The 17,993-nt window shown below is 46.1% G+C and overlaps 1 protein-coding gene across 1 annotated transcript; it reads left to right on the forward strand.

The window, feature by feature from the left end:
* The first annotated feature begins 496 nt into the window (after positions 1–496).
* PSMD13 (proteasome 26S subunit, non-ATPase 13) lies at positions 497–16,192 on the forward strand. Its single transcript, XM_012456061.2, has 13 exons — positions 497–663; positions 2,439–2,517; positions 7,604–7,638; positions 7,724–7,779; positions 7,999–8,042; positions 8,218–8,304; positions 10,695–10,866; positions 12,210–12,289; positions 12,373–12,498; positions 14,097–14,159; positions 14,804–14,884; positions 15,062–15,178; positions 15,733–16,192. The coding sequence occupies exons 1-13, from the start codon at positions 569–571 to the stop codon at positions 15,826–15,828; spliced, it is 1,131 nt and encodes a 376-aa protein (XP_012311484.1). The 5' UTR covers positions 497–568; the 3' UTR covers positions 15,829–16,192.
* The last annotated feature ends 1,801 nt before the right edge of the window (positions 16,193–17,993 follow it).

Consider the following 17,993-nt stretch of genomic DNA (forward strand, 5'->3'; position numbering starts at 1 on the left):
CCGGCCCCGCCTCCGCGTCCACGCTCCCGGCGCGCCCAGGTAGACGTAGAGGACGAGTGGAGGCGGTTCCCTAGCCTGGTGTCTGACCTCTCGCCCCGGAGGTCAAAACGGGAGCCAGCATTTCTGAACCCTGCGCTCACACTTTTCAACCCGGATGATGCTAGTTAATACTTCCTGAGCGCTTTTACCACAGCCAGGCATTATATTTACACCTAGTCCTTGCAAGACACCACTGGCAAGGTCCTCATTTGAGAGGAGCAATTCCGGGTCACAGAGGCTGACACCACAAAGCTTTGTGGCCGTTTCGACCAGAGGCGCCCATACTGTTTAACGCCTCAGTGACACGGCGAGGTGCGCGGGGAGTGGGTTGCAAACGCGGCAGAGAGGTTTGTCCCGAGCGTAGAGACGCGCGGTGACCGGGCAACCAGCGGACCCCGCCCTCGGCCGACCACGGCGCTCCCAGCCTGCCCCGCGTCGCGCAGCGCCGGAAGTGAGTGAGCATTTCCGGCAGCCATCCCTGCGGTGCTGACACCCCGGCTGTTCTGTCCCGGGGGGTCTTCCTGCTGTCATGAAGGACGTACCGGGGTTCCTACAGCAGAGCCAGAGCTCCGGGCCCGGGCAGCCCGCTGTGTGGCATCGTCTGGAGGAGCTCTACACGAAGAAGTGAGCGCCGAGCCGACGGGCCCCGGGCCCCCGCGCTAGAGCGAGACGGAGGGAGGGGCGGGCGGAGGAGCGGGCCCTTGATGGGCTGAGGGCGCCGAGACCCGAGTTGGGGCGAGACGGGGGCGGGTGAGGACCAGCTTTGCCGGCGCGGTCTGCTGAGGAACCCCGAGTGGTCGAGGAATGAGAGGGATGACAGACCCTGTAGCCAGGGTGTTTATTTGGGTCTGAGATTCACGGCTTCCTTAACGAAGGCCTGGGACTGAGGCTGCTGAACTCTACCTTGGGTCTTACCAAAACGGTTCCGGGGTAGCCTTTGATTTTAGCTCTTGATTCCAGTGAAACAAGCAAACACGCTTTGAGGGCCAGGTTGCCACCCACTTTGGGAAACAGATCTTGGTGATTCATACTTAGCCTTGTCATAGTGTGACTGTAGCTACAGTTGTGTTTCTCGCGGTCTGGAGCTGATAACCAAAGGCTAGTGCAGCTTTGCCGTCTCCCTATTCATTCTGCAACTGCAGCCACTTACCCTCTCCCGTTGTCCCCACTAGGCTTCGTGCCCCAGAAAGGCCTTAAAGTTTAGGGTTGTTTAGAAACAGGATGAATTGCAGAGCAATTGTTACTAAGCACTAACCTCATTTTAAGGTGAATAGACTAAGTTGCTGGCATTGGCCTGGAGCTATTCCGTAGAAAATACATCTCCTGTGATAGCTCCCTGTTAACAACCCTAGCATTTAATATAATACGTTTCCCGTAGATGTTGCTTACTTGTTTTGATGTTGTTTAGCATTCAGCAGCCTTCTGCTGTTAGTTTTTGAGAGCAAATTAGTGTTTGTCAAATAATGGTTTGTGTTGGACAGCACTTGGTACTTTTCAAAGCGTTTTATCTGCGTTGTTAAATACTAGCCTTTGGGCTTTGAGGAGCTATGCCACTGTCCTGGAGGTTTTACATATTAGCTTATTTAATCTTCCATTCATCCTTTTCACAGATGAGGAAACTGAAGTTCATTTTAATTGCCTTCCCTAGCTAATAGGCAGAAGAGCCAGAATCTCAGGTTAGATATGTATGATTCCAAAGTTCTTGTTTCCAGTCAAACCTCACAGTAATTCTTTGAGGTAATGTAGAACAATGTTCTCCGTTTCATACCTGGGAAAACTGAGTCTTAGGGAAGTTAAGTGATCTCAAAGTGACATAACCATTGAGTAGCAGAGCCGGGAAAAGAACTCGGGTCTATCACATTTGCTTTAGCATTCTTTCCACTACACAGTAGAGACTGGTTAGTGTGGATTTAGCATCTGTTATCAGAAATGCACTGGGGCAGCCGGACGGGTGGCTCATGCCTGTAATCCCAGCTACTCGGGACACTGAGGTAGAAGAATCATTTGAATCTGGGAGACGGAGGTTGCAGTGAGCTGAGATGGCACCACTGCACTCGAGCCTGGGCACCAGAGCGAGACTCCGTCTCAAAAAAAAAAAGAAATGAAATGAATTGGGGCAAAAGATTTTTGGGTTTAGTATTTTTTCGAATTTTGGAATGTTTGCGATGTAAACTTACCTGTTCAGTATCCGTAATTCAAAAATCTGAAATACTCCACTGGTCATTTCCTTTGAGCCTTATGTTGCTGCTCAAAAAGTTTTGGATTTTGGAGCATTTCGGATTTTAGAGTTTTGGATTAGAGATACCCAACCTGTATTTGTGACTTGATAAGACCATCAAGGCTGAAGGTGTCTGTGACTGGTATTCGTTTAGAGGTCTTCAGTGCTGTATGTTTTTCAGGTTGTGGCATCAGCTGACGCTTCAGGTGCTTGATTTTGTGCAAGATCCGTGCTTTGCCCAAGGAGATGGTCTCATTAAGGTAAATAATTGGCCATGCCACATCAGATTATATGAACGTGCTAAAGGACTTTTTAAAATAAGATCGGCTTTATGCTAGTAATAGTAATAAGCCACAACTTTATGTCAGGTACTGGTCTGAGTGCATCACATAGCCTTCATAACAACATTGGCCAATAAATACTACTTTTATCTCACTATTTTGATGTAGAAGCAAACAAAACTTTAACTTACCATGGGTCACTGCTGATAAGTGGCAGAAGAGGATTCAAACACTGACATTCTGGCTTTTTCTAAAATTCTAGCATAAAGTGCTATCTTACAGCATGCCTGATTATCTTATTGTTCGTAGGCTTCTTTTAGTACTCTACTTTTAGAAAACTGTTATTCAGAAACTGGAAGTTCAGACCCAGTTAGAGGGTGGGGTAAGGTATGAGGAAGATTTCTGTCTATGGGAATCTTAGACCCTTCCTTCAGCCGCACTGACTGCTTGCTTTTCCAGACACTTCTGTCCTGGGTAGTGTGGAAGATAAAGCACCTCTTCTACTTGGGTTGAGGGTGGGTGGATTAGAGGGAGAGCCCTATATAATGTCATGCTGCCTCTATAATGTAGTACTTTTAGAATTTTTTCAACAGGAAAAAAATATATACACTTCTTTTCCAGCCTTCCCCAGATCCCCTAACACATCCCCACAAATCTGCTCACTGGTAGCCTCCTCTTGGAAGCTGTTCCTGACATCTCACTCTATGATGCCTTTCTCTGATTCTGAATGACTCAGATTCATACCAGCATTGTAACTGATAGCTAGCTTATAATTACATCTTGAGTTATTTCTCCTGAATACATTACTTTTATATGCTGACGACAGAGCTTACTGCCTTACTACCACACCACCTGGGCTTGTAAGATTTTCTTGTGGTTTCTAGCCGTCAGTTTGACATTTTACTACTCAAAGGAACTTAAAACCATCTTTAAACCTGGAGATTTTGCTGAATATTCTATCTTTCAGATTACGTGGGAAAATGATAAATAAGACCTGTTTTTTTGGGGTTTGTTTTGTTTTGTTTTGTTTTGAGACGGAGTTTTGCTCTTGTCGCCCAGGCTGGAGTGCAATGGCACGATCTTGGCTCACTGCAACCTCCACCTGCCAAGTTCAAGCAACTCTTCTGCCTCAGCCTTCCAAGTAGCTGGGATTACAGGCGCCCACCACCACATCCAGCTAGTTTTTCTATTTCTTAGTAGAGACAGGGTTTCACCAGTGTTGGTCAGGCTGGTCTCGAACTCCCAACCTCAGGTGATCCACCTGCCACAGCCTCCCAAAGTGCTGGAATTATAGGCGTGAGCCACTGTGCCTGGTCTGAGGCCTATCTTAATACTTGTTTCCTAAGGTTCTAAATTATCATGATAGATAATTCATAATTGTTTATCTCTATCCTTTGCTTTCTTATGTTTAAATCACTTTTCTACACATGGCAAAAACATTTCCTAAACCTCACAGTAAGGTGATGTTTATTTAGGTTGGCAGATTTGAGTTTACTTTTCCCATGGACAAAATAAACCTTTAAAAATTTTTGGGATCCAGCCAACATAAGTGTAAAATGTATTTATAAGTGTAAAGTGTATTTATGAATTTGTAATCACCAGAAATGATTTTGACTTTCTGGACTTAGTGGGCTTCTTTTTTAAGGTAATTTTTTAGATTAATAGATGTCAGGAAAGTTCAAACATTTCCTTCTAGTAAGGAAGATATCTTTGAAGTAGTCACTTGTAGTAAAAATGCCATTTTATTTATTTATTTGTTTATTTTTGAAATGGAGTTTTGCTCTTGTTGCCCAGGCTGGAGTGCAGTAGCACAGTCTTGGTTCACTGCAACCTCCACCTCCCAGGTTCAAATGACTCTCCTGCCTCAGCCTCCACATTAGCTGGGATTACAGGCACCCGCCACCATGCCTGGCTCATTTTTGAATTTTTGGTAGAGATGGGGTTTCACCATGTTGACCAGGCTGGTCTCAAATTCCTAACCTTAGGTGATCCACCCACCTCAGCTTCCCAAAGTGCTGGGATTACAGGCGTGAGCCACTGCCTGGCCGTGATTTAATTTATTTTGGGGGACAGGAGCATAGAGTCTTGCTCTGTTGCCTAGACTGGAGTGCGATGGTGGATCTCAGCTCACTGCAACCTTCGTCTCCTGAGTTCAAGCCATTCTCATGCCTCAGCCTCCCAAGTAGCTGGGATTACAGGTGTGTGCCACCACGCCTGGCTGATTTTTGTAGTTTTGGCAGAGATGGGTTTCGCCATGTTGGCCAGGCTGGTCTCAAACTCCTGTCCTCAAGTGATCCAGCCACCTCGGCCTCCCAAAGTGCTGGATTACAGGTGTGAGCGCTGTGCCGGGACAAAAATTGCATTTTATTTAGTTGGCTGTTTCTTGCGTGCCAGATTTGAACATGTAATTGCCACAGGGATGTTTTCATCTTTCTACCTTCATATTCCAGAGGAACTACAGGCTCTCCTAATCCAAAGTTAAGGTCACTTGGAGGTTCCCTCTCCTACTGTGCCCACACTAGGCACTCTCTTGGCCGTAAGCTCTTGTCAGCTCTCCTTCTGTGTGACCAGCCCACATCTGAGTGAGTCTGGTTCAACTTACCCCTGAACCTCTCAGATTGTCCATCCGTCCTCACCACTGTTGTTCCCTCGCTCTCCTATCTTGGCCAGTGCTAGCCTCTAACTGGCCTCTCTCAGTCTCTTTCACCCGCTGTCCTCTCTGCCCTAGGCATGTTCCTAAAATAGAAATGTGATCATGTGTCTCCACCAGTTCAGCATTGCGTTCTGGACACAGACCAATCTTCAGTGCTTTCTAGTCTGTGTCCTTCAGAAATACTCCTGAAACATAATGTATTTTATGCTTCCTTGCTTTTGCACATGTTTGTTACTGTCTGGAATGTTCTCTCAACTTCTTTCTCTCCCAAACCAAATGGCCACGTCTCTTAACTGCTCTTCATTCCTTGAACTCAGGATTGCCACTTCTACAGTAAGCTTCGAAGCCTCTCCGTTTGGCTGATCCCCTTCTGTGTTTTTTTTTCTTTTTGCTCTTAAACTCACTGTATTGTAATTTATTTGTTTAAAGACGATCTTCAGTAGACCAGGAGCTCCTTGAAAACACATCGTTTGTCTTACACAGTCTGTGTTGCAGTACCTAGCATAGGGTCTGAGGAAGTGCTGAAGTATTGAATGACTAAGAAATTTGATAATGGTGCATAATTAGCCTTAACCTTCTAAAATCTGAAGGAACTCCATTCCGTTTGATTAGTGAACGTTTATTCAAATTTTATTTCATTAACTTAATTGGTGAACAAAATGTGTATTTCAAATCTAATTGAAATTTATCTGAAACATGTTTACACAGACGATAGAGACTTATTGTACAGTCCGTTATCCATTTTAAAATATTCTTTCTTCCAAAAAAACTGCATTGAAAGACAAAAAAATTCTTTTATACTGTATAAAAGTGAGATGCAAACTTTTTTTTTTTTTTTGAGACAGAGTCTCACTCTTCGCCAGGTCCCAGGCTGGAGTGCAGTGGCGCAATCTCGGCTCACTGCAACCTCCGCCTCCCGGCTTCAAGCAACTCTCCTGCCCCAGCCTCCTGAGTAGCTAAGACTACAGGTGTGTGCCACCACACACAGTTAATTTTTGTATTTTAGTAGAAACGGGGTTTCACTATGTTGACCAGGATGGTCTCGATCTCTTGACCTCGTGATCCACCCACCTTGGCCTCCCAAAGTGCTGGGATTACAGATGTGAGCCACTGCGCCCGGCCTGAGATGCCAACTTCTGATACAAATTTATTTCACTGTCAACTTCAGTGATAAAGATGGGAGGCACAGGGGTTCACAGTGCAGGTAAATGATGCAAACCAAAAGCTGCTGTCCATTCAGGTCTCTTACAGCCGTGCCACGTACTTGATGCTGATACTAGGTGACTTCTTTCCTTCCCTTTCCCTTTCTTACTTCCCTCTCCTTGTTGAAGACTTTGGTCACCACCTCCCATCTCTTCTGTCCTTGTTTTTGGTTTAGGCGTCGTTCATGCTGCACACAACACTGCTGAAATGTACAAGACAGAGGCTGCTGTCTCCCTGTTTGAGCTGAACCCAGACTCTGCCTTTATATTGGACATCACGATTCCATTCTCTAGAGCACATTTTATTTTTCTCAACAAACACATTAGTCCAGCTGCTGAACATACATCTTGAATCTCTAGCTGTAGGGTTTTCAACAGTTTTACTTAAGGGGATTCACCTTCCTTCCACAGTGGTCTTATTATTATTTAAATAAGTAGAATAGATACAAGTAAACCTGCCCTGGTCAGCCAGGGACCACACGGCAGCTCAAGGCATCTTCACAGCGGTCCAAACAGCAAGCCCAGAAGCCACGGGGAGGAAACTGGGGGAGCATTTCAATCTGATAGTCTATTTAACTTACAATACCTGGAAGAAAGAATATAGGCATTTCTCTGGAGGTTCTTATAGGTCAGTAGTATAATTCCCAAAGCTAGAAGAAGCCTAGTTTTCCTTAATAATCTGTTGATCTTTTTTTTTTGTTTGAAATGGGATTTTGCTCTGTTGCCCAGGCTGGAGTGCAGTGGTGCGATCTCGGCTCACCGCAACCTCTACCTCCCGGGTTCAGGCAATTCTCCTGCCTCAGCTTCCCAAGTAGCTGGGATTACAGGCGTGTGCCAACACACTTGGCTAATTTTTGTATATTTAGTAGAGACGGGGTTTCACCATGTTGGCAGAGCTGGTCTTGAACTCCTGACCTCAGATGATCTGCCCACCTCAGCCTCCCAAAGTGCTGGGATTACAGGCGGTGAGCCATCGTGCCTGGCCCAATAATCTGTTGATCATTTATGTGAATTGATATAAGCCCTAATATGGTCTCCTGTCGTTCTGAAAACATTTATGCATTGCTTACTATGTGATGGGCATTGTGGTTTGCACACTCCTAACTTGATAGCATTGATGCAACTTCTTTACTAAAAATAGTGTTTGGGGGTCTTCATTTTGCAGAATAAAAGACATCCTATAATTTCTCTCCATGTTTTGGTTTCACAGCTTTATGAAAACTTCATCAGTGAATTTGAACACAGGTAAAACCTTTTCATCAGTTTTTTACTTTGAAAATGAGTATATTGATACTCACTGGTACTCAAAGACTGGTGGCTTTTATTTCAGGGTGAATCCTTTGTCCCTGGTAGAAATCATTCTTCATGTAGTTAGACAGATGACTGGTAAGTCTTACTTTGTTTTATAAAGGAGCAGATCCAAATGGTAGTTAAAATTATCTTGAAATATATGTTAATTGAACTTTTGTGCTTTCTGTATCAGATACTATGTTTTCATTATACTTTATGGTCAAAACCTAAAGATTATCTTCCTTAAAGGGGTCGTGGTTGGTAGAAACCAGTCTGTCGATGGTCCTTCTGACTTTGTTGTTCTTTCTTTTCCAGATCCTAATGTGGCTCTTACTTTTCTGGAAAAGACTCGTGAGAAGGTAAATGTGAGATTCGAACAATGCCTTTTAGAGTGTTTGTGACTTACAGTTCCTGTCCGTGCTCACTGTCCAGAAGGTCTCTAGTCATCAAGGTTAAGTTAATGTATAAGTAGCTGGCTTCCTTAGTCAGCTGTCCACATTCTGACGTTTCTTGTTTTTGTTTTTGATGTCTTAGGTGAAAAGTAGTGATGAGGCAGTGATCCTGTGTAAAACAGCGATTGGAGCTCTAAAATTAAACATTGGGGACCTACAGGTTACAAAGGTGAGCTCACCATAATACAGATTTATCTTTGGTTTAAAATTATTTAAAACTGTAGGGAAAAAATAACCTACTTTTTTTCTTTACTGTTTATTTTAAAACATTTTCAAATTACAGAAAAGTTGCAAAAATAACACAAAGAACTCCTGTACCCCAACCCAGATTCCCCATTGCAGGAGATGGAGTCTGGCTCTGTTTACCCAGTCTGGAGTGCAATGGCACAATCTCGGCTCACTGCAGCCTCCGCCTTTTGGGTTCAAGTGATTTTCCTGCCTCAGCCTCCTGAGTATCTGGGATTACAGGCATGTGCCATCGCACCTGACTAATTTTTTTGTGTTCTTAGTAGAGTCAGGGTTTCACCATGTTGGCCAGGCTGGTCTTGAACTCCAGACCTCAAGTGATCCGCCCACCTCAGCCTCCAAAAGTGCTGGGATTAGTCATGAGTCACTGTGCCTGTCCCCACATTGCTAACCCTTTCACCACTTTTGCCTGTGTGTGTATGTAGCTTTTTTCCAAGACCACTTAAGGATAAGTTGCTGACGTAATGCCTGTTGCCCTTAAACAAATGAACACTCCCCTGTGTTACCACAGCACATCCATCTAGTAATGACCCAGCATGGCCTGAGTCAGTCCAAAGCACACTGGTTCTCCCTGACCACGGTCAGCCTGCACGCCACTGACACGTCGTGTGCTATTCCTCCGTCTTCCCTCTGCTTCCTAAATGTTGTTGAAGTGTCCTGTCTACTTTTATGTCTGTCTTATGTTCATTTTAGTGCAGTTTGGGGGACAAGTTTGGATGTGGGTGGCAGCGAAACCAACATATGTGGTTGGTCCGCCTTGTTTAACCAGAGCCTGCGTGTGTTCATGTTTGCTTTGGTAATCATCGTATTAAGGAAAATACTGGGGGTAAGGGTTAAAAGTGTTCATGTCCTCATTGCCCTGAAAAGATACATTTTATTGCTTGTTGTTTCTCAGTCCTAAACCACATGCATGCTTACTACATTTTATTTTGCAGTATTTAAGACACATTGAAAGCTGTAAGTCACAGTAAAGAATGCTGTAATAGTCATCCATGTGCCCTAACCAGCTTATGAATGAAGCAGAATGACAGTCAGGGCGCTAGTGCCCTTCAGACCACACTTCGCCCCCAGCCAGGCTCCCTCTCATGCCCGTGCACTTCCTCGTGCTTCATTAAATAGGGGTGTGTAACTCTTAAGTGTTTTCACATTGGCTTAATGCTGGATGTCAGAGTCATGTTGCTGTGTGTAACTAGTGTGCTTTTACTCCTACACGGCACTTCATTGTACAAGTGTTTCACAGCGTGTGTACCCAGTCTCCTATTGAAGAGATTTAGGGCCAGGCGTGGTAGTTCACACCTGTAATCCCAGCACTTTGGGAGGCTAAGGAGGTAGATCACGAGGTCAGGAGTTCTAGACCAGCCTGGCCAAGGTGGTGAAACCCCATATCTACTAAAAATACAAAAATTAGCTGGGCGTGGTGGCAGGCACCTGTAATCCCAGCTACTCAGGAGGCTGAAGCACAGAATTGCTTGAACCCAGGAAGTGGAGGTTGCAGTGAGCCGAGATCGCACCACTGCACTCCATCCTGGACAACAGAGGGAGACTGTCTTAAAAAAGAAAAAGATTCAGGTTGTTTCATTTTACTCTCACAAACAATAATGCTGTAAGTATTTCAGTGCCTGGTCCCTTGTGTATGTGGGCAGAATCTCACCAGGAGACTCCCGATTACAAGCATATGCATCTCTGCCTTTCCCAGATGTGTGCTCCCTCAGCACCGTAAGAGCACCCTGGAAGCTCCATATCTTCAACACCTGATGGTTTCAGGCTCCTTAGCTCTTGCTGATCTAATGGAAGTGAAATGATACCTTGCTGGCGTTTAATTTGTGTTTCAGTTACTAGTGGTTTGTTTCTATTTGTGTCTCCAAATTTGTCAATTGCCTGTTAATGTCTTTTGCCCATTTTTCTACTGTGTTGCTTGTCTCCTGACTGATTTGTAAGCATTTTTATATTTCCTTGGTCATAATTGCTGGTGAGTTATACATGCTATAAGGATTGTTTCCCAGTCTGTAGCTTGGCTTTGTACTTTTTTCTGTGTTTTGGATGAAGTTTTCCATTTTAATGTAGTAACACTGATCAGTCTTTGTCTTTGTGGTTTCTGCTTTTCATCCCACGATATGTTACTTTAAAAATCTTAGCCAAGCACAGCGGCTTGCACTTGTAATCCCAGCTACTACAGAGGCTGAGGTGGGAGAATCACTTGAGGCCAGGAGTTCAAGACCACCCTAGGCAACAGAGTGAGACCCTGTCTCTAAAAAAATTAAATAAATAAAATTTTAACATAAAAAGAGAGATGGTTTTGCTTCCTGTGTGTAGGAAACAATTGAAGATGTCGAAGAGATGCTCAGCAGCCTTCCCGGAGTTACATCAGTGCACAGTCGTTTCTACGACCTCTCCAGTAAATACTATCAAACCATCGGAAACCACGCGTCCTACTACAAAGATGCTCTGCGCTTTTTGGGCTGTGTTGACATCAAGGATCTTCCAGGTAACCTAGGCCGTTGAAGTCCACGTCACACAGGAGCGTATTCTCCAAACATAGCAGCTATGAGGTGCTTGAGTTGATAGTTCTCAGAAATTACTAAGATGGGTCTGGGCATGGTGGCTCACGCCTGTAATCCCAGCACTTTGAGAGGCTGAGTCGGGTGGATCACCTGACATCAGGAGTTCAAGACCAGCGTGGCCAACATTGTGAAACCCTGTCTCTACTAAAAATACAAAAAAAATATATATATATATAGCTAAGTTTGACGGTGGGTGCCTATAATCCCAGTTACTCGGGAGGCTGAGGCGGGCGAATCACTTGAACTCAGGAGAGGTGGAGGTTGCAGTGAGCTAGATTGCACCACTGCAGTCCAGCCTGGTGACAGAGCGAGACTCTGTCTCACCAAAAAAAAAAAAAAAAAAAAGAACTCAGATGGATTCATCCTGTTTTGAAGAAAAGATGGGAAGATTTGCATAAGCTTAATTTCTATGTTGTATTTGTCTCCAGCATTTAATCTAGATGAAAATGTGAAAATGAAGCTGATTCCTCCTAGCTCCTTTACTGCTCCTTCTCCAGTCCCTTTACTGCTACCCAAGTCACAGGTTTTTAGGAAGTGCCGTGATGTGAATACTTCTAAGCCCACCCACCCACTACCCTGCCACAGGAAGAAGGGCACACGAAATCCCTATAGCGGAGACCCTTGTTTTGAAAACTGAAATTCCAGACCCATGGGGAAAAATTATTAAATCTTTCAAGGATTCGAGAGTGGAAAGAAAAACATTCAGTTTTGGGGAAAGTGCAAGGAATATGTGTTCAGAAAAGAAATTCTCAGCAGATTTTAGATGTTCCTCACAAAACACTGCTGTCGTTAAGGAGACCTGCAACTCTCACAGTGTTGATGCAGTTTTTATTACTATATGTCAAGAAAAATAGAAAAGGAACTGAGGTGGTCAGAGGACAACCGACTTGCTGTCTAGGAACAGAAAGTAAGTTAATTGTGGAAAGAAGCTAGTTGGGTAAAGATAAATAACATAATATTCCTCACCATAGCAGGTAAGAGATTTAGGGAACTGGTTGGAAGTGGCACAGCTGAAAATATGTATAGATTCACCTATATTTAGGAAAAAATAATAAATGAATGCTCTGTCCAGAAAACCCATGTGTATGTGGTTCCTGGTATAATCTAAGTCAGCCGGATACTTTAGAAGAGGTGACTAAAGTCAAGGCTTTGTAATACACCCTTACAAACAATGGTTTTTTTACTTTTTTGTTATATGAGATTTTGAAAGCTAAACAGGACTGATTATTGTGACTGGTTAGTAAGTGGGCCTGTGTTGCTACCATAGTGTCTGAGCAGCAGGAGAGAGCCTTCACACTGGGGCTAGCAGGACTTCTCGGCGAGGGAGTTTTTAACTTCGGAGAACTTGTAAGTTGACCCTGGGCTCAGCTTCCTTAACAAGGAAAGGGGGAGACTAAAGTGTTACCAGCTGGCGATCTCTGTCCTCACAGCTCATGCACCCTGTGCTGGAGTCCCTGCGGAACACTGACCGGCAGTGGCTGATTGACACCCTCTATGCCTTCAACAGTGGCAACGTAGAGAGGTTCCAGACCCTGAAGACTGCCTGGGGCCAGCAGGTGTGACTCCCACGATGCCCCGCCCTTACTCCGCTATGTATTTATCACTCATACGACAGATGTTCGTTGAGCATCTTCCCTGCTTGCCAGGCACACAGGAAGGCACTGGGCAAAGAGGAGACCTAGACAGGCTAGTCCTTGCTCTCATGGAGCAGAGAGCTTAGTGGTTAGTTAGCTACAGCATTACTCAGTGCTACAGAGGAAGAGTGAGGGTATTCTGAGAAAACAATTGAATGTGGGCCCTGCATGTATGCTGGGTGTAGGGGGTTTCTCAGAAGGTGTCCCAAATCCCAGGAAGTCACAGTGACCTAACGTCTTCGTCTATGTGCCCTTAGGAATGAGTGAAGAGGCACAGTGTGAGTACACTTAGCAAAGGAGAAGGAAAATTTTAGCATGTCAGCTGAGCTGAAAGAAGGATGTGTGAAGCTAACATGACTGGGTGGGAGAGAAGGTGAGAGGAAGGAGGAGCAAGTGCCCGGTGCAAGGAGAACGGTCAGTTCACCTCAGTGCAAGGGGAGGGCAGGCGCTGGGTGGAGGAGCCTCTGGAAGGTGGGAGTTAGTGAGCGGTGCTTAACAAGGACTTGAGCTTTAATGGTAAGTATGTTCTTTTTTAATGAGGTTATTAGTAAATATTAATAACATGTCGACAGTGGTAGGAATTAAGGTTATTTTTGTGTTTTTCTGAAACTTTCAAATTTCTCAGTTTAAAATAAACTTGTAAAATTCATGCATGGTAGAGCAGGGTGGATACGGACTGGGGCACTGTGAAGAGGCAAAAAGCACAGGTGCAGCCAGAGCTGACTGTGGTCTGATTGTTTATTGATATCTCAGAAAGGAAGACGGCTGCTTATAGCAATTTAAAGAAAAAAATTCAGAGATGCATGTTGGCAGCATCTGTTCTGGAGTGGGAGTGAGCCCTTTCTACAGAGCTTGACCAGTGCTTGTGGCAGAAAGGTCCCCATTGGGGCTGCCTGTGTCAGGATATGAATTGCTATTTGAGTTAAGAAAACAAGTCTCCTTGGTTTAATTCTGTGCTTACCAGGTGACATTTTGATCCACTGTAAGAAGAGATTATGCAAGTCTTGGAGACGGGTATACTCTAGTTCTCCTGACAATGATATTTTTCATTATAAATTAATAACTTGCTCTTTTGATTCAGAACAAGTCTCTAGAACTTAAGGAAGCTGTTCCTCAGAGGGGCTCCACTTGCACTGTGCTGACTGAGCAGGCAGCACCCCCTGAAAGCCTCCTGGCTGTCGGGCATGTCCTTCCCACAGTACCTTGGCCAGGACAGTCTTCTTGAAATGCCTGTACCCTGTGGCCCTGCCCAGTGGTGTTTGTAGCATTAATACAGATCTCACCTTGTAAATTCCTTGCCTTGACAGTGTCCCAGTTAGGTACTACTCTTTAGATTTCCTAAGAGTGAAGTTCGATCCCTTGAAGTTGTTAATGAGCTTCAGCATTCTGCAATGTAAAATGTTTGGATCTGCGTAGCTGCTTTTTGTTCGGTCTACTGTTGAATGAATTCCAAAGCCCCAGTTAGGTAACTGGTAAGCACAAACACGGATGACATCGTTCTGTCTTTCTGTACTTTACAGCCTGATTTAGCAGCTAACGAAGCCCAGCTTCTGAGGAAAATTCAGTTGTTGTGCCTCATGGAGGTGAGCAAGCACCCGGGAGCCCCTCTGTCTGTGGTTTAAGATTTTGGTCAGGTGGAGCGCTACGCTCTCCCAGCCCGTCCTGGACAGTCCGAGCTTTCAGTGGTGGTACTTCTGCCGTGCACCCCTCCCTTTGCCACCTTTCTTTTCCTTTGCCACCACTTGCTTTTTTAAGTTGATACTCGGGTCTTAGCTCAGACAAAACCCCCTCGCCCCACCACTGCCCCCCCGAGGCCTTCTCTGACCATCTGAGTTGAAATGAATTAGCTGCCCCCTCGCCCTGGTGCAGCTGCCGCCTCATGGCGTGTCCCTTCCTGTCTATGTGCACATCTGTCTTTCCCACAAGAATTTAGGGTTCTTGAGGAAGTGGACAGTAAACCCTGGCAAACTGTGGCCTCAAGTACTTGTTTGGGGATGGAATAATGGCTACTGTCAAAAATTCCTATAAGACTTATTTTTGCTATTATCCTTATCTAAGCATTGAAAGCTTATTCTTAACAAGATGTATGTCTAATATTAGGAAACTTTTCAGTATATGGGGTACTAATAAGATCATCTTTGTTTTCAGAGCCAATATTGACAAAACACCCTTATCAGTCCATTTTTATTTGGAAAAATAGTTTAAAAGTTAATAAATGTTTTTTCAGATGACTTTTACACGACCTGCCAATCACAGACAACTCACCTTTGAAGAAATTGCCAAAAGTGCTAAAATCACCGTGAATGAGGTACGGTCCCTAGGCTCAGGATGTCACAGTAGCAAAGCTGCGCCCTGGAGTCGAGGCTCCTGTGTGAGCACTCTGCTCCCTAGACAGTGCAAAACGACGGGAGAAGCAGTGTCCGCATTTCAGACACCACCTGGGTCCGTGGGTGTGTGTCTCACACAAGCCCGGCTCTCTGCACAGGTGGAGCTCCTGGTGATGAAGGCCCTTTCGGTGGGGCTGGTGAAAGGCAGTATAGACGAGGTGGACAAACGAGTCCACATGACCTGGGTGCAGCCCCGAGTGCTGGATTTGCAACAGGTGATGTGATTGAGACCATTCGTCTCTGTGAGTGTTTTGGGGTTGTGTCTATGCTGTCTTAGTTTCATGTGGGTAGAAGCCATTTAGGAAGAAAGCATTATTAGACAAGAGGTTTTGGAGAATGAATCACTGCTATTGGATTTTCCTAAGAGCCTAATTTAATGCGAGCCTGAGATTTGAACCCTGCATTTAAAAGCTTATTATGACAATAGTGCTGGTTGTGCTCACGCTGCCTTTTAATCCTGAGATAGGAGCTGCAGTCAGATCCATTCCTGGTTCTGTGATTTGAGCTCACATCCATCTTACCCACATTTGTTGGAAATGTAATCCTGTGGATTTCCTCGATTCTTGTCTGATTGCTTTCATGCAAGTTTTTCCTAATGTCCTTGTGATAAGAATTAACCCGGGCAGTCCTGTCACACTCCCCTAGCTGAGAGATCCTTTTGTTAGAGCTGCCTGAGAGAGTCAGCACTCATCAGCTGCTGTGGTGTTGGCCACTTGGCCTGTGACTCCTGAGTGTCTTAATGCCCCTTGTCTGTGGATTTGCATTTCAGATCAAGGGAATGAAGGACCGCCTGGAGTTCTGGTGCACGGATGTGAAGAGCATGGAGATGCTGGTAGAGCACCAGGCCCATGACATCCTCACCTAGGGCCCCCCAGGTCCACCTGTTGTCCGCTTTGACTCACCCGAGAGAGGCGTTTCTCCAGCCAATAAAGCTGGCTGTCATCGGGGTAGGGTTGGGATCCTGTCTGAAGGACAGACTGTTCTTGCTATAAAAACAGAGGACCGTCCCTGATGGGGGCCAGGCCACAGGCAGAAGGCTCCTTTGTGGGTCTTTCCTGCAGTGGGTGGGGGTCTCTGAGTTTTAGGTCATACAGGAGAGAAACTGCGTACGAGGCAGGAAGTGCCCTCAAGTCTGCGTGCTCTGAGGTTGATCATTCCCCGTCCACCTCGCGGACATCTTTTCCACTGTGGTGTGAGAATGTTCCTGTAATAAACACCTTTGCTTTGTTCTTCTCATGGTTCTGTTTTCCTGGGCTTAGCTTCCAGGCCAAGTCTGTGCCTGGAGGTTCAAAAGCATGAGTTGGAACCTCGGGAGGATTTGGTGGGGTAGCCTTGGCCTTCTCCTTCCTGCACATACAGTAGACTAGGGCAGAACCCAGCCCCAAGGGCCACCGAGGAAGCTGGTCCTGTCTTTATTGTTAGAGAGACCTGGGGTATCCACTCCCTTCTCCAGCCCTCTTGGGGACCTGCCCCAACTCAGGCATCCACATCCTTATCACCACTCATCACTCAAATAGCCAGCAGCATCTGTGACCTGGTATGCACCATTGCTGACATGAGCCACCCCCGGGACTGGGCACGTAAAGGAAACCCCCTTGAGGTGCCCCTTCTGGGAGTGGAGGTGCACGTTACAAAGAAATCACAGAGTGGACGGCAGGCAGAAGGGCGGTTTAATGCTCAGGCCTGCGCCTGCGGTGACACTACAGCTTATGCTCTCTGGTGCTTCTTGTAGTTTTCCACGTGGCTTAAGATCCAGCCTGCAGGACCCACGAAGGTGATGAATATGAATAAGAGCCCCACGGCCTGCTCCTGATGGAGAAAGCACACACGAGTTCACTAGGCTGGAAGAGGGGTCAGGCATGGGCCACTCGGAGGCTGCCTGCCTGCCCTCTGTCCCTCGGGTCCTGCAGTTTGGGATTTGGGAGAAAGACTGCCCCCGGCCCCTCCCTCCCCTAGCCATGTTATCTCCATCTGCCTTCAAATTTCTGTGTGGTTGTGAGCCACAAGAAACCACTCATCAGCGTGGCTGGCAGCCTCTAGCCCTCATGAGGGAGGATGACCTGAGAGACCAGGAGCCTTGGGTTTCCATCCATGGGGCTGCCGCTTGTCAGCCACATCCTTCTGCCCAGGAACCTGCCTGGCTGCGTGTGCCTTCTGGCAAGGCCACAGTTCATGCTGAGCCGGCGAGTCTCAGACACGATGTGCACTGAACCCAGGAAGCTTTCCAGTATATGGGGTACTAATGATGTTAGCGCTGTACAGAACAGCAGAAACAACCACAATTTTAAGTTGCAGACAGGGGCAGGGCCCTTCCTCTAAATGGCAGTCCCGTTCAGAAGAGTCCCCGTGCTCTGCATGTGCACATGTGCCCATAGAAGAGACCCCATCTGGACCCCTGTGTTCTCAGCGGCTGAACTTAGCCGGGTTCTGAGGCACCAGCCAGATTTCACCCTCACTCAGTTTCCTCCTGAATCGGCCTGGGCGCAGCCCCCCACCGTTTCTTAAAGCTGCAGCCAATGCCGGGTGGGAGACCAGTTCTTCCTTTTGGCTTTAGCCCCAGAGGTTTACGAGCAAATCTAGCCTAGAATGGGGACCTTAGTGTAGGCTCAGGTCTTAGCTGTGTGACCTTGGGCAAATGACCTTCTTGACCTTGGTTTATTTCTGCTGAAAACAGAGACATTCGTACTCGACTGGAGTGGAAATAGTTAACTTAGGTTTCAGTTTTCACCTGTGCTTTCCTATGACCTTCAAAGCAGCCCTCCTTTTCCTCTTTAAGGGGATGAAGCCAATGGATTCACCCAGCCTCCAAGCTCAGCCGAGTACCCATCTTTGGCCATGTGATCAGAGCCTCGGAACGGGGAGCCCCCTCCCCACTGTTGACTCTGCTGCCCATTTGGAAGCCTGGCCTACAGGTGACGGCTGCAAGGACCCCCTTCCTGGCTTGCAGACATTGTCACAGTCATGGCACTGCGGGACTAAGGCCCAGTGCCATGATCACCCCTCCCTTTCTCCAGCCTGGACTTCTGTGTC

This window comes from Aotus nancymaae, unplaced genomic scaffold (genome assembly GCF_030222135.1).
Source record: "Aotus nancymaae isolate 86718 unplaced genomic scaffold, 86718_ANA_hifiasm-v0.15.2.pri h1tg000106l, whole genome shotgun sequence".
In the NCBI taxonomy this organism is placed as follows: domain Eukaryota; kingdom Metazoa; phylum Chordata; class Mammalia; order Primates; family Aotidae; genus Aotus; species Aotus nancymaae.

Excerpts from the sequence above, each read along its gene's own strand:
- PSMD13 (XM_012456061.2), top strand. The coding sequence starts at position 569 with ATGAAGGACGTACCGGGGTTCCTACAGCAGAGCCAGAGCTCCGGGCCC. Across the intron at positions 2,518-7,603 it reads AAGGAGATGGTCTCATTAAG|CTTTATGAAAACTTCATCAG; the intron begins GTAAATAATTGG and ends TTGGTTTCACAG. Across the intron at positions 10,867-12,209 it reads TGACATCAAGGATCTTCCAG|TGTCTGAGCAGCAGGAGAGA; the intron begins GTAACCTAGGCC and ends TTGCTACCATAG.